This window comes from Vulpes lagopus, chromosome 4 (assembly GCF_018345385.1).
Source record: "Vulpes lagopus strain Blue_001 chromosome 4, ASM1834538v1, whole genome shotgun sequence".
NCBI classification, from domain to species: domain Eukaryota; kingdom Metazoa; phylum Chordata; class Mammalia; order Carnivora; family Canidae; genus Vulpes; species Vulpes lagopus.
In genome coordinates, this window is record NC_054827.1 from 59,943,765 (window position 1) to 59,966,763 (window position 22,999).

Here is a 22,999-nt window from a genome sequence, read left to right on the forward strand (position 1 = left end):
GCTGTATCAAAAAGGGTTATAAACATTACGGTCTGTAGTCTTCATATTCAAGCTTCAATAATCTACCTCAAACTCTAGAGTACTTGCTATTAAATAGGACTTACCACATTCAAAATAAAACAAAGCAAATGGATCCCAGGCAGATTTCTTTCTGTTCTTTACCAACAGCATATCTCAAAGCTGTTTATTATTATAGGGCTTTTTAATTAAGTGTCTGGCAATATAGTTGACTCATTAAAATTAGAATTCTCTGGATGGCTACAACTGGTTTTAGTAGTAAAGCCAGTGCTTTGAAGAAATATATTACTTAATTTTATGTTACCTGGCTAATTTGAATATATGTGAACCATGTACAGTACAGGTGGCATGTACTGGAATTTCTTTGGTGTGAGTGATCAGAAGTGTATGTATATGGATCTGATAATTCCTAGTTCTATTAACCCTTGGGCAAATAGCTTAAATTTCATAAACCTCAATTTTCTTACAAGTAAAAGGGGTGGGTAGTATATGTCAAACAGCACGGAATCTAATAATCAGTAAGTGCTTAATTAAGGGTGGTTACTTTTATTAACCTACAAAGAAAAAAACTGAATTATAGTTGTGATTAATTTGATGTCATTGAGCTTTTAAATGATTAAAAGAGGCATCTGGGTGGCTCAGTTAAGCATCTGCCTTTAGCTCAGGTCATGACCCTGGGTCCTGGGATCAAGCCCCATGTCAGGCTCCCTGCTAAGCTCTCGCTCTCCCTCTGCCCCTCCCCCACTCCTGTTCTCTCTGGGTCTCTATCTCAAACGAATAAAATTTTTATAAAAAAGGCATAAACAGATGGGCCACGAAGGCTGGTGGAGGCAGCCAGTACCTGTCACTGAAGCCCAGTGGTCTGGCCAGTGGGCTCTGTGCGCATCAATACCAATGCAATGCTAACGCAAACATTTTTTTTAAAAATATTTATTTATTCACGAGAGAGACACACAGAGAGAGGCAGAGACACAGGCAGAGGGAGAAGCAGGCTCCCTGCAGGGAGCCCGATGTGGGACTCCATCCCGGGACCCCGGGGTCACGCCCTGAGCTGAAGGCAGACACTCAACTGCTGAGCCGCCCGGGCGCCCCTAACAAAGAATTTTTGCCAGTCCACCTTCACACCATGGGCCTGAAAATTGTTCTCAGCAGTGTCCAAGTTCCCATTGGCCTGCAGATGGGATCTGGGGATTTCAGCTCTATTCTCTGTAGCATTTGGGATTTGGAGAGTGAGGGATAATTAAAATCTGTGGATAATTCTCTAATTCCCTTGTAGGCTTATTAACAATGCTGTTAACCCTCTACAACTTCTACTTAGTCAGGAGGACTGGAGGATTCTTATCACTTGCTTTTCTTTTCAGTCTCTTACTTCCCTGTAATAATAAATTACTACCAGGTTATAAGTATTTATCTATTAGGGTAATATTTAACGAGAGCTTACTTGGTTTGTCATTGATTCTGACTGTTTTATGTGTATTAATTTAATCTTCATAACAACATGATAAGGTTTATCGTTCCTGCTTGACAAATGAGGACAGGAAGGCCCAAAATAACTTGCTCGAGGTCCTGTGGCTACTAAGTGGTAGAACCAGATTACAAGGTGCGTGCCAAGGATGGTGAACTGATGCCAAGCCAGATGAGCATTGGGAAGGAGTGAAGGGGAAAGCCTGGTGATTCCACAGTCCAGTGTAATTAGTAATTTTTGATAGTTTAATAGAAGATTAGAATGAGTCCGTCCCATGTGATGGGCTGTTGGACTCTGTTCTCTTCGGTATTTATGTGTGTATTGTTGAAGGCCTTTTAATGCTCTAAAATACAGCAGTGTGTCTGATCATGGTTAGAGAAGTTTGAGTTGTTTCCTCAAGAGAGAAATTAAATGAGTGTTCCTGATGCTCACCTCAGTGTGTAACAAAGCCCTAGAGAGGGCTAGTCTCATAGGAGGAAGTAGTTGTAGAAAGTCTGGTGCTCATTTTTTTTTTCTCCCATATAGAAATCTTTTTCCTTCCTCTTGTTACGAAAAAATAGTACAGGCTCATTGCAAAGACCTTAAAATGAAATTCCGCAATCCCGATGCCCAGGATGAACTTTATACAATTTGAAATTTATATTTCTGGACACCATTCTTAGTCTGTAAACACAAAAGATTATGTGTTTGCCTCTTTTTCAAGATACAAAAGTAGTGATCTTTTTACATTCAGCACTGTATCTTGGGCATCATTCTCTGTTAATATCCTTTTTAAAGGCTTCAGAATATTTCGTTGTGTGGACCCACCAGCGTATAATCACACCATTCATTGCTGTCCTTAAAAAGCGTGTGGACCTATGCTTCTGTAATATTTTATTTTGAAGTTGAAGTTCAACAGTATTTTATTTCCAGTTGAAGTTCATTTTAGTATCCGTCTTTCCTCTTTGAGCTTCATATTTCAGCCTATAAAATAGAGTAGGAATAGTTGGTCTCAAAGATAGCTTCCAACTCAACGTTGTACAGTTTCTGCTCTCTGAAATTTTAGAACTGCTGGCCACTCCCATACCTAGTATTGACTGTCGTCTTCAGCAGCCTGGCTGTGTCCTTACCGCTCACTCAGGCCTCCTTTCCTTTGTGCCACTTGCTCCCGGTAGGCCAAGCCCTGCCCCTGGAACATGGCAGGTGGCTGAGTTGAGAGAGAACAAAGCCCTGAGAGTGGCCAGGCAAAGGGCCGGTGGTGAGAATATGGCAGTAAGAGTCTGCACAGAGCAAAGACCATGATGTCTGTCTTTTACGAGTGTGTTCCCCCAGAAGTTGTTCTGAAAACAGGTTCAGCGTCGGTGGTGCAACGAACGTATCCCACCCGAGGGCAATGTAAAACAGAGATCATTTAAGACAGTGGCCGAGGCCTGTGGGAGAGTGGTTGGAATTGTTCCCAGCTGCTTTTGGGACAGTTCCAGAGCTCCTCTAGGGTTTAGCTGGGGATTGAAAACCCTGGGGGAGGTGAGTGTTCTAGCCAAACAAATAGAGGACTTTCAGTTGTTCTTGAAATTTTAGCAAAGAGTCTTGATGAGCAGATGTTTTTACTTTGAATTCTTTTACAAACTTGAGAATGTTCAGGTGGGCATTCTAGATCATCATAGAGTGACTCATCCTGACTGTAGCAGAGGCTTTATTCAGTTTGCCTTCCCTCTCTACCTTTTCTTTTCTCTTGGCCTCCTATTCATTGCTGGAAGGGTAGCTGCCTACCCTTTGCCACACCTGAGACTCAGCCTTGATTGGCAGGACTGAAACTTGGCTCAGCCTTAGGATCACCTGTACAACTTCCTTAAAGCATATACCTGTGCTCTATCTGCCAGAGCCGGAGTACCAGGCCTGAAAAGGCCCCAGGCATGTGTCTGTCTAATGAGTTCTGTAGCTGGAGCAACAGTGGACTAGGGCACCACCTCAGAGTCCTGTCCTGTGTCCTTCCAGTTGCTCTCCCTGCCCTCCACCTAGGTAAGCAGGGTGGAGGGTGGAATGGCTCTCTAAGGATCTGGACCTTGAGACCGACATTGCCTCTTGTTTGTCTTCTGTGACCCAATTTACCACTGCTGAGCTTTGGGTTTCTTCAGCATGAGACTGGATCATTGTGGTCTCTTCCAAAAGGAAGACAATGAACTCTTTTTGTATTTATATACATGTACATATTTATTAAATGCCTACTTGGTACCAAACATTTTGCTAAGTGTTGTACAGCCTGGTGGTGAGTTGTTCTAGGAAACAGGGAAATTAGGAAAATAGCCTGGAATAGTGAAACAGGCACAGGCTTTGTTGGGGTTAACTTTGGGTATAAATCCAATCTCTGCTACTTCTCCTCCCTCCCCTCCTCCCTCCCTCCTTCACTCCTTCCTCCCTCCCTCCTTCCTTCCTCCTTCCCTTCCTCCCTCCCTTCCTCCCTCCCAACACGGGGGCTTGAACTCATGACCCCGAGATCAAGAGTTGCTTGCTCTACCCACTGAGCCCGACAGGCACCCCCAATCTCTGCTGCTTGTAGCTAGGAGCCCTGCACCTGTTCTTTTTCTTCCTTAAGCCTCAGTCTTTTCCTCAAAAATGAAAGTAACAGTACCTATTTCCTAGGGCCAATATGAAGTTAAATAATTATTAGGTAAAATTTAACCAAGGATGTGAAAGACCTGTACTCTGAAAACTCTGAGGCATTGATGAAGAGGACACAAATGGAAAGATCCCACGCTCATGGATTAGAAGAATATTGTTAAAATGTCCAGACTAACTCAAAGCAATCTACAGATTCAGTATAATCCCTATCAAAATGCCAATAGCACTTTTCAGAGACTTTGAGGAAATAATCCTAACATTGGTATGGAATCCCACAGCAATGCTGAGGAAGAACAGAGCTGCAGGTATCACAGTCCCAGATGCCAGGATCTGCTACGAGGCTGCAGTAAAGCAGTGGTATCTGCGCAAATACAGACACGGGCCAACGGAACCGAGTAGAAAGCCCAGAGATAAACTCATGCTTATGTGGCCGGTTACTCTACAATAAAGGAGGCAAGAATTTGAAGTGGGGAAGAGAGAGTCTTGTCAGCAAATGACGTTGGGGGAAAATTACTGGTTCCTACATCTCCCAGTCTTTGTGCCATTTTGAGCAGAATGGAAATGACCTAAAGGCACAGAGTGCTTCTTCAGATTTAAGATGAGTCCCCATGTGGCCTGAGAAGTTGCCACCTCCTCGTGGCTGGCCTGGGTTGGGATGTGACCCCGTATATGTACGAGGCAGGAGAGTGTATTGCCGAGTATCACCTGTGTCCACTCACTTGGAAAACGAAGTATAAAAGTAAATAGCATTCAGGAAATGACAGGTTTTTTTTGTTTTGTTTTTGTTTTTTTTAAGATTTTATTTATTTGAGAGACTGAGCACGAGCAGGGGGAGGGGTCCAAGGAGAAGCAGACTGTTCTGCTGAGCGGGAAGCCCGACTTGGGGCTTGATCCCAGGACCCCAGGATCGTGAGCTGAGCAGAAGGCAGACGCTTAACCTGCTGAGCCACCCAGGTGCCCCAGGAAGCAGCAGTTTTAAGCCCTTCTCTTCCCTCCCCAAACTATACTGGGGCGCTTCGTCTCTTTGAGCCTCAGGCTTGGCACCTGCAGACTACCTCTTACGTTCTTTCTTTTGCCTAATTTTTTTTTAATTTTTTTTAATTTTTATTTATTTATGATAGTCACAGAGAGAGAGAGAGAGAGAGAGAGAGAGGCAGAGACATAGGCAGAGGGAGAAGCAGGCTCCATGCACCGGGAGCCCGATGTGGGACTCGATCCCGGTTCCCCAGGATCGCACCCTGGGCCAAAGGCAGGCACCAAACCGCTGCGCCACCCAGGGATCCCTCTTTTGCCTAATTTATGATGTTATGACATGTAGACATTTTCATGTGAACTTTGTGCTATTTTAGATTAAAACAATAATTAAATGTTCAATCCAATGAGAGATTCTATTAAAAATCTCTTCAGCATAATAAGACTCTGGGGGGTGGCATCTGGTGGCTCAGTGGTTGAGCATCTGCCTTTGGCTGAGGTCATGACCCCGGGGTCCCAGGATCAAGTCCCGCATCGGAGTCCCCGGCAGGGAGCCTGCTTCTCCCTCGGCCTGAGTCTCTGCCTCTCTCCGCACCTCTCATGAATAAGTAAATAAAATATTTAATAATAATAGTAATAAGACTCTGTGGTCTTGTCCTGTCTTCTTTCATGTGCCTTGGTTTTCTCCAAAGCCGGGGTCAGCCTGCGAGGTCAGTTTTGGTCTCTCCAGCATTCTGCACGGCGTTCTGAGTGTATTAACTTGGAAGCTTTGAATGTGCAGTGCTCATGGGTTAGAGGACTCACCATTTATTTTTTTTTTTTATTCCTTGAAGCACTGACCTTGAACTGTTGGAGTGGCTTTTCTGGTTTTGAATCTGTGGATCGTGACTAACCTCTTAAAAGTGATGACACAGATGGAATTGAAAATATCAGGATGTTTCCGTGGAATGCTTGTTTCAGTTTCTGCATGTGGGTTGGCTTCTGGACCTAGTCACGAATTGCTTTGGTTCCTAAAAGCAGGACCACGTGGGAGCTAGAACTGCACCCCTTCTGCCCAGGTGTGACGTGTGAGAAATCTTTATTACGCTCATAACCTAAAAGATGCACTGCAGTAGAGATGCGAGGAAGGTGGCCTCGCGTGGGGCCGCTCTTAGGTGTCTGGTGCGCTTGCCTCTGCTTGTCCTTGGGTCTCCGTTACTCTGCAGCCCCGAGGAGAGCAGAAGCCTGAGCCCACGCGGCGCAGCGACGCCTCCTTGGGCTCTGCATCCACTTGCCCATCCTCCTGTGTGAACAGACCTGTTGCGGAGCCTTGCCTCTGCGAGTGTGGGCTTCACGGCTTGTGGCCTCCCTCCCGCCCTCCCGCCCTGTGCTCATCCCTGCGGCTGCCCTTGGCCTCCTTGGGGAGCCCATGTTACCAGGTGTTTTCAGGAGTTAGCCCATCTCATAGGTAACCAGATGCATACTTCTTCTGGTTTACTATTTTATTTTAGTTCAACTCAGTTGTGGTAAGTGTCCAGACATATGTCAGGACAGGGTAAAAAAATATGGAATTCAGGTTTACCTGAATTCTGAAGAATGAAGAAATTTGTAGGCCTGGGAGAAATTTCTGTGATTCAGAAGTAAAAGATTATTTTAAATTTATTTCCATTCATTTGCAGAATGGAATTTGAGCAGTAGTTGCTGCTGAGAGAGTCCTTGATGTTAAGATGAGGGGAGGAGAGCCCCCACTCTAGGCCCCATGAAGTAGTCAGAAGCGAACGGATGCCATGACGTTGGTTTTCACCTGTGCATTATGCAGCACGTCGTAGACTTCAGCAGTATCTGGACTGTGTTCCAGAAGTTCCTTTATGGAAATTTCTACTTACCCATAATACACCTCAGTTATTAAAAGCACGTAGGGGCTAAGTTCCCACAAGAGAATTATGTTTGTTTTTGAAGATTTTGAGTAATATCTACCCCCAACATGGGGCTACACCAACAACCCCACGATCCAGAGTCGCATAGTCCACCTACTGAGCCAGCCTGGCGCCCCACCAAGAGAGAATCCCTGATTTGTCCCTGGGGCAGGATGCCGCTTGGGGATTCTCGGTCATTGGTGGGATCTCTGGTGCCCGGAGGGAGGCACAGGCAGGGTGGAAATCTGGGGGGGAAGCTAGTGCAGGTTTCTTTGGTGACCAGAAGACGCGTAACCAGTGGTTACCATGGCTTGTCTTATTTCCACATCGCTTCCTTCTGTTGTATTCTTATCTCAGGGGCGTGTGCAGACATTTGCCTGAGTTTCCTACGTGGTGTTGGAGGGCAGGCTGTCACAGTCTACTGTGTGAAAGTGTCTCATTGACGTTACATGTTGTTATATGTGCTTTTTTATTGCCTTTCAGAATTAAAGCCATAGAGAGTCCCAACAAAGAAGATGATACCCAGTGGTTGACCTACTGGGTCGTGTATGGGGTGTTCAGCATTGCTGAATTTTTCTCCGACCTCTTCCTCTCATGGGTCCCCTTCTACTACATGCTGAAGGTATGTTGGCTTCTCTTGAACTGCTCTTTTTTCTTTCCATCTATGTATTTGCTTTGCGTCCAACCACTAAAATAAACTCCACTCAGAGTCTATATAGAGGAATAGGGACAGATGCTTAAATGCTGAACATTTGTGGCTCTGCCTCCCCTTAGAAACAGGAAGACTGAGTTTGAGACATCTAACTTACTTTGTATACCGTCCTGGAAACAGCCAAAGCAATTGTGTATTCAAGATGTGTTTGATGATCAAAGTTGGAAACACTGTGACCTAGCACAAACATCGCTGCTTACCAGGATCCTGTCTGTAAGCGGAATTGTCTGTGTTTGAGGGGAAGCACTGCAAATTTTGGCCAGTCATTGGTTATTCACTGGTTATCCTGTACACTGCTGTGCAGGAGTTATTGTTTCTAGAAGAAAAAAGTACTTACTTCTTATATAGGTTCAGAGAAAGATGTGAAATGCATTCTCTGGGGAAGTCACTTTGATAACGTCGCAGGTGTGGTAGCCAGGGATCCGCCCCACCACACCTTGTGTCTGGGAGAGAACTGACCCTGGTGACCACCGAGGCAGGAAAAGGATTAGGAAGTTGAAACTCATTCCTAATGGCACCTGTATTGATTCTGAATGAGAAAGTTAGCATCTTTCAGTAGCTATGGTGCACAGTCTATTGGAAACCTTAAATACTCTTACTAAGTGTTTTCTCTGTGTGACTTTTTTTTTTTTTAATTTTTATTTATTTATGATAGTCACAGAGAGAAAGAGAGAGAGGCAGAGACATAGGCAGAGGGAGAAGCAGGCTCCATGCACCGGGAGCCTGACGTGGGATTCGATCCTGGGTCTCCAGGATTGCGCCCTGGGCCAAAGGCAGGCACCAAACCGCTGCGCCACCCAGGGATCCCTCTCTGTGTGACTTTTAAAGGATTTTGTTTATTTGAGAGAGAATGAGTGGTGCAGAGGGGTGGAGAGAGAGAGAAGCAGACTCCCTGCTGAGCGGGGAGCCCGATGGTGATGATGATGATGATGATGATGATGATGATGATGATGATGATGCAGATGCAGGGCTGCGTCCCAGGACCCTAGGATCACGATCTGAGCCAAAGGCAGACGTGGAACCGACTGAGCCACCCAGGCGCCCCTCTTTGTGACTTCTGTAGTTTGCCTCACTTCTGTACCTCCACGTTAAGAACATTTTCCTATACTTTTTTTTCTGAAACAGTGGTTTTGGCATAGAAGTCCTGTCCTTGCTGAGGCGCCAAGGAAAATGAGTGGAACTGAGTAGCCAGGGCTCTTCCTCCTCATCCCCTCCGGCTCTGCCACCTGAGCATTACAACTTACCAGCATCTCCTTCTAATGCTGCTGGGGGAGCGGAGGGTGCTCCCTTGGCCCAAGGGACGATTTAGTGGGAGAAGGGTGAGGAACGCTGGTTCCTTTAGTGTCTGGGGCTTCCTTCCCACAGCCTACTGGGACCAGCATGGACTGGCATATGGCTTTCCTCCATCCCATGCCTAACAGACTAGCTGATACTCCTGGAAGAAAGCGAGCTTACAGGCCACTGTAACAAGATATTTGAGAAGTACAACCATTTCAGAAGCAAGACAACACTATCAATTAGAGAATCCTGTCAGCAGTAGAAATACTAGAACCGAGTAGCCAAGATCTAAGTGAGGTTGCTAGTAGGCGAGACATAGCAATATGAAATAGGAACAGGAAAACATAGGAGAGAGCCAAGGAAAAATAGGAGATAGGGAAAGAGTTGAAATAAAGAACACACCGTATTGCATAAATAACAGAAGGAACAAACTGGGAAACTAGAGGGGAAGATCGAAAATACACACGTACACATATATTTCAAAGTAATCTATAGACTCAGTGCATTCCTTATCAAAATACCAAGGGCATTTTACATAGAACTGGAATAAATACTCCTCAAGTTTGTATGGAACCACAGAAGACCCCGAATGACCAAGGTAGTTTTGAAAAAGAACAACAGAGCTGGAGGTCTCGCAATCCCAGATTTCGTGATATGCTGCCAATCAAAATAGTATGGCCCTGCCACAAAAATAGACACATAGATCAAAAGAACAGACTAGAGTCCCCAGGAATATGCTTTATGATTAATTAACCTATGACAAAGGAGGCAAGAATACACCGTGGGGAAAGGATAATCTCTTCAATAAATGGTGCTAGGAATACCGGACCACTTTCTTACACCATATACAAAAGTAAACTCAAAATGGGTTAAATACTTAAATGTGAGGCCTGAAACCATAAAACTCCTAAAAGAAAATATATAGGTAGTAATTTCTTTGACATTGAATTTAGCCATATATTTCTAGATCTGTCGTCTTAGGCAAGAGAAACGGAAGCAAAAAGTAAACTCTTGGGACTACATCAAAATAAAAAGCTTTTGAGGGAAACTGTCAACAAAACAAAACAGGCAACCTGCTGAATGAGAGGAAATATATGCAAATGATGTATCTATGGAGGGGTTAATATTCAAAATATATAAAAAATTCATACAACTCAATACCTCTAAGCAACAAACCAACCAAACCCCAAAAAATCTAATTAGTAAATGGCAGGAAGCCTGAGTAGGCATTTTTCCAAAGAAGACAGACAGATTGCCAAGAGACACATGAAAACATGTCATTTCAACGTTATTAATCGTCAGGTAAGTGCATGTCTCAAAAGCCACACTGCGGTATCACCTCACACCAGATTGCCTAGTATCAAAAAGACAAGAAATAGCAAGTGTTGGTGAGGATGTAGGGATAAGGCAACCTTCATGTATTTTTGGTAAGAATATAAATTGGTGCAGCCACTTTGGAAAACAGTATAGAAGGTCCTCAGAATTAAAATTCTATACCATATGATCCCATAATTCTACTACTGGGCATTTACCCAAAGAAGATGCAACTGCTTATTCAAAAAAATACATGCACCTCTATGGTTTTTGCAGCATTATTTATGGTAGCTGAAGTACGGAAGCAACGTGAGTGTCGTCAATAAATGGATTGATAAAGACACACACACATACACGTGTACACACTGGAATACTACTCGGTCATAAAAAAGAATGAGATCTGGCCATTCACAACAACATGGAGGGACCTGGAGGGTATTAGGCCAAGAGAAGTAAGTCAGAGAAAGACAAATACCATATGTGAATTATACATAGCATTTAAAAAAAACAAAATAAAAACCAGAAACAGAGAACAAACTGGTGTTGCTAGAGGGGAGGAGGGTGAAGGGGATTAAGAGGCACAAAATTCCAGTTATAAAGTAAATAAGTCACAGGGATGAAAAATACAGCCTAGGGAATATAGTTGGTTATTACCGTGGTAACTCTTAGTGGTGACAGACGTGCCCGTACGTGGTGGGCCTTGAGTAGTACGTGTAACTGTGGGATCACTGTGGTATACCGAGCCTCAGATAACGTTGCTGACTAAACAGCCATTAGACAAAAAAGACTGAAGGGGAGGGGCACCCGGGTGGCCCAGGGGGTCCGGTGTCTGCCTTCAGTTCAGGTCCTGATCTCAGGGTCCTGGGTTGGAGCCCCACGTAGGGCTCCCTGTGGACGGGGGAGCCTGTGTCTCCCTCTCCCTCTGCCTCTCCCCACCCTTGTACTGTCTCTCTCCCTCTCTCTCTCAAATAAATAAAATCTTAAAGAAAAAAAGACAAGAGAAAACAACATAGGAATAAAAACCCAGTATATCCATATACAGTTAAATGGAATGAAATGATCTATATCTATAGAAATTTTGCATTATTCAGTAATTATAAAAAATTGTGGAACGTTACATATTAGGGCACCATTTATGGTAAAAAAAAAAAAAAAGAAAAACCCAAAAAGCAGTTAAAATTTTTAAATTTTAAATGAAATTTAAATGAAAATTTATATTAAAAATTTAAATGAAAATACGCCCATTATAATTTCTTTAAATTTTTAAAACTTTATTTATTTGAGAGAGAGACTGAGTGAGAGAGGGAGAGCACAGGCAGGGGGAGGGGCAGAGGGAGAAGGAGAAGCAGACTCCCCGCCGACCAGGGAGCCTGATACGGGACTTGATCCCAGGACCCTGGGATCGTGACCTGAGCCAAAGGCAGACCACTCAGTTACCCAGGCACCCTATAATTCTTAATTTTGAGTGACACAACCACAGAATGCCTTGTAAGATGGCTGAAAAATTTTCAAGACAAACTTTTTTAAGGTCTGTGGTAAGATTTAAGCTTTCAGATTGCTGGGTTTTCTGTGTGTTTTTGCTATACGGAGACATTTCGCGTTTACAGAAATATTTTTATAATCTTATTTCGGTGTCACATATTTTAAACTACAAACAATGTTCAGGTCCTCAAGAAGATTCACTTAATGGTAGTGACGTCACAATGTAGTCTCTAGGGAAGGGAGCTGGGCCTTGCCCCTGCTTGCTGCAGTGCCCAGGGCCCTGTCACTCACCCCGGGAGCTGACCTCAGAGTTCCAGCACGTGACCCCAGCCTGCTCCTGATCGCCTCTGCTAGTGGAGGCCACAGGTACAGAGACGATCCCAAATAAGAGATAAGTGCTAACTCATTTATATTTGGTTTTGAACGATGTTACAAAAGTGGCTTTGCAGCAAAATTTTCTTCCCTAATAGTAAAACAAATGTGCATCCGTTAGTAGTCTTGTGGCATCAATGAGGAGGAGAGAGTTTCCTGCACATTCCAAATTGGTAATGTACTTGAGATGATTAAAAATTGATTGTGCTGTCAATCAAAATGCTTTCTTCGTTCAGTAGTGCACATTCTGAGTGGCTGCAGAGAACAGACTGAGAAAAAGCCTCGGAACTGCAGAGTGGGTAGGAAAGTGTCCCCCGCCCCCCCCGTTTTTTATTCTTTAAAGATTTTATTTATTTCTTTGGGAGAACACACAAGCCAGAGCAGTGGGGCAGAGGAAGAAGCAGGCCCCCCCCTGAGCAGGGAGCCGGTTACGGGGCTCCATCCTAGGACCCCGAGATCATGACCTGAGCTGAAGGGGCCCCCCGAAAAGAGCTAGCATAGGGCATCCGCAGTTGCTACAATCACCTGGTGATGTATGAAGTAGGAAAAGAGGCCTGAGTAACGACGAGTTTAATATTTATCTTTTGTATAATTAACATTGTTGGTATTTCCTCTAAAGCAGCTTAAGACCAGGAGTGGCAGGGTGGCTCTGTCGGTTAAGCATTTGCCTTTGGCTCAGGTGACGATCTTAAGAGTCCTTAGAGTCCCCACTTTGGGCTCCACACTCAGCAGCGTCTGCTTTTCTCTCTGTGCCTTCCGCCTCCACTCATGCTCTCTCAAAAAATAAAATAATAATCTTTAAAGCAGCCGAGGATTGGAGGAAAATAAGAGGAATCAATCATTAGGCATCAAAGATCAGTTGACAACGTACAGTCTCTTCAGCTAGAGCGTTACTCTGGGGTCGGTCTTTAAACAGGAGGGGGTTAAAAAATTAACAGGAGGGGGTTATTTTTTGTTTTTAAAATTTATTTATTTGAGAGAGGGAGCAGCAGGGAGAGGGAGAAGCAGTCCCCCTGAGCAGGGAGCCTGATGTGGGGCCCCCTCCCAGGACCTGAGTCATGACCTGGGCTGAAGGCAGATGTTTAAGTAACTGAGCCACCCAGGTGTCCCTTAAGCAGAAGACTTTAAAAAGAAATGTAAAAGCCCTTTTTTTTCTCCTCTGATCATGAAAGTGTTCAGTTCTTCATTCAGAAGGTATTTAGGGACGCCTGGGGGGCTCAGCGGTTGAACATCTTCCTTCAGCCCAGAGTGTGACCCTGGGTCCTGGGATCGAGTCCCTCGTCGGGCCCCCCCGCAGGGAGCCTGCTTCTCCCCCTGCCTGGGTCTCTCACTCTCTCTGTGTGTCTTGTGAATAAATAAATAAAATATTTAAAAGGGAAGCAACAAGGATACTTATTTAGCCCCTCTAGGTCTAGGGCCGGAATCTGCTGTAGGTCAGGGGGTACTTGGGCGAAGGGAAGCCTGTGGCTGCCAGGGCCGTTTGCACCCGTCAGGGCCGCGCTTGGGTCCACGCTGTGCGCTCAGGGAGCAGCGCCTACAGCCCCTCCGCCCTTAGCATCTCTGTCGTCCTGGTTTTTCCGTGTGTGTGTCAGTCCCGGCCACGAGGCCGCGCGGAGCCCGGGTGTGCTTGGACCACACACACGCACGCTGGCTCCATTTCCAGTTCTCATGCACGGGCAGGTGCTCCGTCCTGCAGCCCAGCCTTGTCTGACTGCTTGCCCACCGTGGGGGCAACTGCCGGCCCAAGTGCCCGAGTGGGCCTGGGGCCTGCAGGCCACGGTGTCACGCCTCCTCTCTACCCCCTGGGTCATTTCCTAGATTCATTCTTAGACTTTTGAAACAAGGTTGAGTAAACCCAACCGTCACCTATCCCCCCCCCCCCCCCCCGACCCCTCTGGGTTGGATGCCTGCGCTCTGGGCAGCCCCCTGCCAGGTGTCCTGAGCCTCTTTCTGATCAGGCGACCGGGGCCTGTCAGCAGGTCGCGGTGGGGATGTGGCTGCCGTGGGGTTGGCACGAACTCGGGTAGCTGATCCCCAACTGCAGGGCCGTTCCCCAAACTGCAGGCCACAGTGGGCTCTGTGTGCTGTGCGAGTGTCGGCCTTGCTGCTTTGAGGGCAGCTCGACTAACAGGCCGCTGGGGGCGCCTCGGTGGCTCAGTTAAGCATCTGACTCTTTTTTTAAAAACTCTTTTATTTATTTATTCATGAGACACACAGAGAGAGGCAGAGACCCAGGCAGAGGAGGCAGCAGGCTCCCTGCAGGGGACCCTGACGTGGGACTCGATCCCGGCACCCAGGGTCACGCCCTGGGCTGAGGGCAGATGCTCAACCCCTGAGCCCCCAGGCAGCCCAAGCAGCTGACTCTTGATTTCGGCTTGGGTCATGATCTCAGGGTCCTGGGATTGAGCCCCACATCAGGCTCCTTGCTCAGCTGAGTCTGCTTGTCCCTCTCCCTCTGCTCCTCTCTCTCTTTCTCTCAAAAAAATAAATAAATGCAGTCTTTAAAAACATAATAAAACAATGGTCAGATCTGTGTACCTTGGGTACTCCTGGGCCCTAGAATACTTATGCAGGTTGAGAGAAGGAAGTGAGTTATAAAAGCTGGTGGCTGAATCACCGTGAGAGTTGAACAGTAATTATCTTTATTCTTTAATATGCGTAAGCTATTTCATTTGAAAACTGGAAAACGCTAATGAGAGCAGTAATTATGCCACGGTCCCAAGAGGGTACCGGGAAGCCAGCAGCAGAGCAGAGGATAGCCGGTGACGTCAACGAGGGACGAGACTATAGGCACTCAGGTCTGCTTCTGTCCAGTGGTCTCGCCTTCATCCAGAAGGGACGAGTGAATGAGCTCCTCTGGGTTGCCGACAGTGGCTGTCTGCACGGGAGACCATGCTTCAGAGGTTCTCAACAACAGTAAGAACTGTAGGACTTGGTAATACTACTGCCATCTTATGTACTTTTTAAAAAGAATCTGTGTATTTATTCGTGAGAGACACACAGAGAGGCAGAGACACAGGCGGAGGGAGAAGCAGGCTCCATGCTGGGAGCTGGACGGGGGACTCGATCTTGGGACCTCGAGGTCACGACCTGGGCCGAAGGCAGACGCTCAACCACTGAGCCCCCCAGGGATCCCTCTTACATACTTTCTTCAACTACCTTAATTTGTGATTTTCCTACAATACTACAGAAGAGCAAACTGACTCTTGAGAGGTTATGACTTTACCTCAAGTCACAAGATGAAATAGGTAATCAACGACGGCTAACCCAGTGTGTCATTTCCACATCACGTCGATGCCTGTGCTTACATACGGGCATCCATCTCTGCATCACTATCCATTCCTGAAGATTAAACATCCTGCATAGGAACCAGCCAAGAGACTATTTCCTACACTTTTAAATGGTGAAAATTAAGATGTGTAAATCTAAGACTCCATACCAGTTTTCCCAAATTATTAGTCAAACACATAAAAATACCCCATATAAATAACAAATATGCAACACGCCAAGCTCTCCAAAGAGCATAGTTGGTAAGAAGTTGCTGGCTTCACAGCACACCTCCCTGAATACTCGGCATATTCTTTAACTATCCACATGGAATTCTACTTTAATGCAAAGAACATGGTTTTTCCTTTTCCTGCGTATCATTTTATTTAAGTTGTTGTATAGAGTTTTGAGTATGTATGTAAGCAGCCAATGGAAAACATCGTACAATGTTTGGATATTAAAAACCAGAAGTCCTGGGGCGCCTGGGTGGCTCAGTCAGTTAAGTGTCCGACTCTAGGTTTCGGCTCAGGGTGTGACCCCGGGGTCCCGGGATCAAGTCCCACGTCAGGCTCCTTGCATGCTTCTCCCTCTGCCTGGGTCTCTGCCTCTCTCTGTGTCTCATGAATAAATAAAATGTTTAAAAGAGAGAGAGAGACAGAGACAGAGATGGCTAAAACCTCTTGCAGCTATAAACTAAAAAGTGATCAAAGTTAGGAAGGAAATGAACACTAGGACTCGGCGTGTTTTCCGTCTTGGCCTTTCCTCACTAGGCCGTGTTGGGTGTTTTTTCCATCTGACAAGAGCGCCCTTGTACCTAGAGAAGGCACCGGAAATGCTGTTGGAGAACGCAGCCGAGGCAGTGCCTGGGCAGAGACGGGGGTGGGGTGGGCCCTTACCAAGGCCGCTGTGCTGCTGTCTCTGCAGTGCGGCTTCCTGCTGTGGTGCATGGCTCCGAGCCCCTCTAACGGGGCCGAGCTGCTCTACAGGCGCGTCATCCAGCCTGTCTTCCTGAAGCATGAGTCCCAGGTGGACACCATGGTGAATGACTTCAAGGACAAAGCCAAAGAGACTGTGGATACCATCACGAAAGAAGGTAAGACTCCGGGGCAGTTGAGGGCAAGCAGGTAGGAGGGCCTGGGAGGCCTGGGAGGCCTGGGGCCCAGGTAACAAGCTGCTTCTCCGCCTCCCCTGCCAGCTGCCCTCAGCTAAATGCCGAGGCTACTCTGCGATTTCTTTACCAACACTTTGCCTGTTGCCCTTTACGTTTCCCGAGATTCTCCCTTCAGGCCCCATTTAAGGCACGGTTCAGTCAGTGTGTTAGGAAAACTGACTTTCCTGTGGTGGGCAGACATCTTAGAGAACCGTCTAATCATATACAAGTATGAACTGTCTCACTCATTTCAGGTTGAACTGTTTGTTTTTGTTTTTGTTTTTTTTTTTAAATTTTTATTTATTTATGATAGTCACAGAGAGAGAGAGAGAGAGGCAGAGACACAGAAGGAGAAGCAGGCTCCATGCACCGGGAGCCTGATGTGGGATTCGATCCCAGATCTCCGGGATCGCGCCCCGGGCCAAAGGCAAGCGCCAAACCACTGCGCCACCCAGGGATCCCTGTTTTTGTTATAGGTCAAGAGAATGTCCTTCCAGTTCTCATTCGTTTATGCAACATTTATTGATGCGCGTAACACGTGCCAAGCCTGTTCCTAGCCCTGGGGCTGGGCCATTGAGCCACACAGACCATAGTACTCAAACTCATGAAGCTGACGACACTCATGTTGAGAGTAAAGTTTTAGAAGTTATATGATACAGTTAACAGGTGATAGAGAAGTTTTGGGGCTGAAGGGAAGTTACAATTTTAAATAGAATGATTTAGGGAATCCTCACCAAGAAGGCGATACTGAATCAGACTTGAAACCACAGGGAAGAATGTTCCAGACAGAGAAAGCTGCGTGTGCAGAGCAGAGGTGGGAACGGTGTGGTTGGAAGGGGGTGATCCCGAAGAGGAGGAGGAGATAGGTCAGAGAGGTTGGGTAGTAGAGGCTGAAGAAGAGAGGTCATGGAAGGCCTCCTAGGCTTTTGTGGAGGCTTTGGGTTTAACTCTGAGATGGGTGCTGGTGGAGACTTTGAGCAGGGGAGCCGCATGATCCGTCCTGTGTTAAGAGTAGACTGAAGGGACAGGGAGGGACTCAGGAGAGCAGTTGGAAGTTGCCTGCAGTGACCCGGCTGGAGAGGTGGCTTGGGTCAGAATAGTCCCAGTAGGAGACCAGAAGGCATTGGGGTCTGACACACTGAAGGTAGAGCCAGTAGGATTTGCTTATGGATCAGGTGTGGAGAGGGAGAGCCGGGTCATGCATGAAGCCAAGCTTTTCAGCCAAAACGGATGGGAGGATAGAATTGCCACAGAGCTTGGCAAGACTAGGTGTCCTAGGGTTAGAAGGGAAAACGGAGTTCAGTTCTGGACATGAGACCAGGTGAGATCACAAAGGGAATGGATATAGTTAGGAAAGCTGAGGCCCAACACTGAGCCAGGGTCCCCGGTGATGAGACACTGGGGAGATGAGCAGCAACAGACAAAGCAAACTGGTAAGGAGCGGCCAGTTGTGACAGCCGGAGCGCGTGTGACTGGTTCCTCGGGGCCAAGGGAGTGTTCCAGAGGAGGCAGTGGCTGTGTCACCCGCTGCAGACAGGTCTTCTGTAAGGGGCAGCTGAAAACCGGCCATGACCCTTGACGGCCAGGAAGGCCCTAGTGGTCTTGGCAAAACAGGTTGCGGAGCGAAGGCGCTGAAATCCTGGTCCCAGGGGGTGTGGGAGAGGGGAGGCAAAGTCGGGGAAAGAGAAGCCTTTGGGAAATTCCTTGGAAAAGGTGAAGAATGGGGTTGCAACTGGGAAGAGGCGCTAGGGTCCTGGGGCTGTTTTTTTTCTTCTTAAGGTAGAAGGAACAACATACGTTTGGAAGTTCATGGGAATGGCCTGGTAGGGAGCAAAGAACTGATGGGAGTGAGGGGAGTTCTAGAACCCCGTCCTTGATTAGCCCTGAGGAGCTAGATCTCGAGTCCAAGCAGGCACGGTCCGGGGTAGGCAGTCTGCTTACGGAGCGGTGAGGGTTCGGAGGGTAGAATTCGGTGCTTCATCACTTGGATACCCGGCCCCGCGCTCATCACTGGCGGCCTCCCCGGTGCCGGTGCCTGGCCCACCTCCTCTGCCTCCCCTCGGTGCAAGGCTTATACAGGCTCCTTCTCCTCCCCCTTCCCGTTTGCTCAGCTGTTCTTCCTTACGTTGCACGCGTGAGAGCACATGCTTTGTCTGTGACCTGGCGGCGTGGCCGCTGCCCGCATGCACATCCCCGCACGCAGCAGCTGCTCGGTCTGTCCATTGGCCGTGGACGTGGCCTCTGTGCTTTGGCTTCTGCTGCGTAGACACGGGTGCGTGGCCCGGGAGGCGAGTGTGCGTGCGGCGGGGCCTCCAGGGAGCTCGCCTTGGGCTGCTCCGGGGTGGGCAGTGGGCCGGGCGGCCACGGATTCGGAGCTGCGGGAGGCTCCTGGGCGGCTGTGGGGGTGCTATGGGCCTCCTGGGCCCGCTCCCTGGACGCCCCTGCCTCGGCCTCCCGCAGCCTCCCTCCTGCTGAGGTGCCACACCGGGCCCCGAGTCACCTTGACACGATTCTCTTTACCGCTCACAGCCAAGAAAGCAGCAGTGACCTTGCTCGGTGACGAAAAGAAGAGCACCTAAGCCACCAACCTCGCTGCCCTCCGCGTAGCGCCCGTGTTGCATTAGGGACCGCGCTATAATCATCTTAGTAATGTTGCCTTGGAAACATTTTTGATATATTAAAAAAGAATGTGTTAAGGTTTCTTGCTTACTTTTACTGTCTATATACACAAGGAGCATTTACATGTGTCTATATACACAAGGAGCATTACATGCAAGGAGCATTTACATGCATTTACTGCAGTGGGCAGTGTCCAAATTTTGGAAAATATACTTTGCCTCTGAGTAGGACAAGACGTGTTACTATCCTGCAGGAAACACAGACTGGAAATTATTTGTCCCACAGGCTTTGTACTTGTGCAGGCTCTCTCTGCATGCGTTTCCTCTGTACTTCTATTTTAGGGTGATCTTTAAGGTTCTACTTCATGAAATGTACAAATTTGTATTAAATGTTTTTAATGTATTTGTGCATACATATATGTAGGGAAATGTTACTGCCTGATGGTGACACGTATGCTTGTAGGGAGCACCCGCCAAAACCTAAAGGCTCTAGTGTGCTGGTGTGATGTTAAATACTTCAGAGAACTAGTGCAGATGACTGTTTCTGGTGAATAGCTGAATGATGAGCGAGCTTGAGTGGACACTGGTCTGGTTGTTCCCCTAACATCATAGCACCTGGACACCAGGACAGCTGCGTAAAGCAGTCACTTCAGTGACAAGTGGGGAAAGGTGCAGACACACCAGGAAGCACACAGCTCCCTGAGAACCAGGAACACTGTCTGGTGGCCTTCCAGAAAACCTGTTTAGATTTGTCTGTTTCCAAGATGCCGTAATGGAAACCATCCCTGGTTTCTCCTTCAAAGCTGAGCAACAAGTTGGTTTAGTCTTGTTTCGTACCTAGTCTTTTTTTTTTTTTCTTAAACCAGTTAAAGGCGCCTCTAGACTTGCCCATCTCTAGTGACATGTGTGTCCTTGTTTGTATCATTAGTTGCATGCTAATGATGACACCAGGCTCCAAGAGCAATTCTGGGAGAATGAAACCACGATACAACCTATAATCTACTTGGCAGTGAAGTCAAACTACCACTTTCTTTCTCTGGCCTTTAAAGTCAATTGCAAGAAGCCTCCCCAGTTTACAAGTCAGGATCTTTTGTGGTCCATTTAAGTGCTTTTATCTTTGTACTTGGAAATATTCTGTACTTCGTTTTGATAAACTGCAGATAACTAGTATAAGTACAGAACAAAAAGTTAAAATTAAGGTTTCCACCATGATCAGCCAGCTTACAGGAACCTTGACAACTCATCTGGACTAGAAAAATGGAACTTCACACCAACCAGACTGCTAGGATCCTTCTGAATTAGACTACACTGACTAAAACAAAACCGAGTGTAACAAAACTAACAAGTTTTAATACCCAGCCTGGAAAATGCGTTTTAAGGCAAAAGAGAGGATTAGTTCTCCTTTGGGTAACAGGCAAGACCATAATGACGTCTTATAATGTAAAAAATATGAAAGATATCAAAAGTTTGGGACAATGTCACATAAATATTATTATATGGATTAAGGCACTTTATTTCCTGGTGACACGGTGGTGATCATAAGGCATCTTATTAAAGAAAAAAAAAAAACTTTTAGAAAACAAGCAGTTAATGGTTATCAGGAGAAAATCAGGCCTTAGATCAAAAAAAAGTACCTCTACGAGTATTTAAATCCCTTTCCCAATGATAAATTACACTTTTCTTGGTGGCAGAAGAATGAAAATTAGCAACTTCTATCTTACAGAATGTATAATCCGATTGTTAGTATATAGAATGTACGACTCACTATATACAAAATATCAGGCAAGAGGGGGAAACATAAATGCTACTATTGCTCATAACTACTTACAGGCTGATACCAGTTTAGAATCTATTACAGTAAGAAAACATATTCTGAATGCATTTTTTTCTTTTGTCCTTTTAGCTTTTTCCTATGGTGCATTCTGTAAGAAATTTAAGTTGTTGTTTTTGGCCATCAAGGTGTACATATTGACGACAGAAGCTAATGAGTTGAGCAATTCTGTCTCAGATTTCCCAAGTAACATATTGCCAGGGCGAGAGTATTTGAAAAACTAATTGAGCCTGTGTCTAGCTAGAAGACAAGCACTTATTTGTGTATGAATGGTGTTTGAGGGGTACGTCAAGTCAAAGAATCTCCACAGTTCTTCCCCCACTTGAAAGCTTTCAGACCAACAGCTTCTGCTACTCTGGGATCTTCTAACCGTAGCCTGAGGAGAATGAGCAAAGCCTTTTAAACAGGTTACTACCACCCATCCTGAAGATGTGATATATTAAATGGAAAAGGATGTAAATAAAACTGTTATCCTATTGAACTCTGGTTTCATTTTTATGTTCTGGGGCTTTAAACAAATTTAGAATCATTTAAGCAAAGTCTGAAGTAAATCCAGACAAATGAACCTGCTATTTCTCACCCCATTTCCTCACCTGGACTCAGCTTTTCCCCTGGGGTCACCTATCAGAGGAAGGACCTCCGAGGGAGAATATACCAATTATGAAGTTTCTAGCAATTACCAGGTTTAAAAGGAACCTAAGTGCTTTCTCCTGCGTATCATGTTATACACCGTCTCACAGAAGTTGATGTAGGAAACGCTTCTTGTAGGTGCCTCCAGATTATTCTGTACTTTAGAGAGACCAAGGAAGGGGGAACTTGATAATTTTATTAAAAATACCTGCTTGTGGAGCTGCTTCAGCTTTTTTTTTCCGGCATTGGCTTTTACACGTCTGTATACCTAGAATCGTGGTGTCTCACGGAGTTCACATCCTTAGCCATCCCGTATGAAGTTCTATGTAGTACAGTGGGAAAGTAAATATATGTGAGAGTGACCTTATACATTCTACTGGCAATATTAGCTTATAAAATCTTATAAACCTCAGAGAGGATTAAGAGCAATAAGGAGGTTCTTTGGTTAAATCATTGGTTTTCAAACTTGAGTGTGCGCTGCATTTTCTCTGTGGGGGAGGGGATTGTTACAACTGATTGGCGATCCCATCCCCCAGAATTTCTGATTCAGTAGGTCTCGGGTAGACTGAAAATTTGCAATTTCCAATAAATTCCTAGGCAATGCTGATGGTCCAGGAACCACACTTAGAGGTAAAACCACTGGGTTAGGTAAATGCTGTCTTTACTTAGTAGACAGTGGTTTAGCTCTGGCTGCATATTACAGTCGCTTGAGAAACTTTCCAAAAATGCTGGTATCTGCTGCCACTACCAGAAATTCTGACTAATCTACTATATACCCAGGCATCATTATGCTTTTAAAGCTCTAGGATGAGGGCCGCCTGGATGGCTCAAGGAGTTACGCATCTGCCTTCAGCTCCGGTCAGGATCCCAGGGTCCTGGGGTGGAACCACTTGTCGAGCTTCCTATTCAGTGGAGAGACTACTCCTCCCGCTGCTTCTCCCCCTCCTTGTGCATGCTCACACTGTCAAATAAATCATCTTAAAAAAAAAAAAAAAAAAAAAACTAAAGCTCTAGGGTGATTCTAGTCTGTAGCTAGGGTTGAGAGCTCACATACACTAATGAGGTCAAGAATCCCAAGGTCTGGAGAGTTTGTCTTAGCTCATTAGTTCACCAGGCGTGTGCTTCCTGATGCTGCTCTAACACATTGCCACAAGTATAATAGCTCAAAACAGTAGACACTTAGTAGCTTACCGTTCTGGAGGTGAGACATCCAAAAAAGTGTGCAGGGCTGCATTCCTTCTGGAGACTATAGGGGGAGAATCTTTTTTCCCCTTACTTCCTTCAGCTGGAAGCTGCTCGCATTCATTGGCCTGTGGCCCCTTAGTCCTGCAACTTCGGCTTTTTAGAAGGATCCTAGCAGGCTACATTCTCCAGCTGAAGATACTTCACATCTGCAA

At 46.1% G+C, this 22,999-nt stretch overlaps 1 protein-coding gene across 3 annotated transcripts in view; it reads left to right on the forward strand.

The window, feature by feature from the left end:
* REEP5 (receptor accessory protein 5) overlaps positions 1-21,453 on the forward strand; it is a 32,009-nt gene extending 10,556 nt beyond the window's left edge. For 2 of the 3 annotated variants that reach the window (XM_041753272.1, XM_041753271.1), the window contains 3 exons: positions 7,432-7,570; positions 16,298-16,466; positions 19,053-21,453. In XM_041753272.1, coding sequence (XP_041609206.1) covers positions 7,432-7,570; positions 16,298-16,466; positions 19,053-19,102 — 358 coding nt within the window. In that variant the 3' untranslated portion in view covers positions 19,103-21,453. Of the gene's footprint in view, positions 1-5,886; positions 6,112-7,431; positions 7,571-16,297; positions 16,467-19,052 lie in introns of those variants that run through there. The other variant, XR_005987442.1, reaches the window with a different exon arrangement.
* The last annotated feature ends 1,546 nt before the right edge of the window (positions 21,454-22,999 follow it).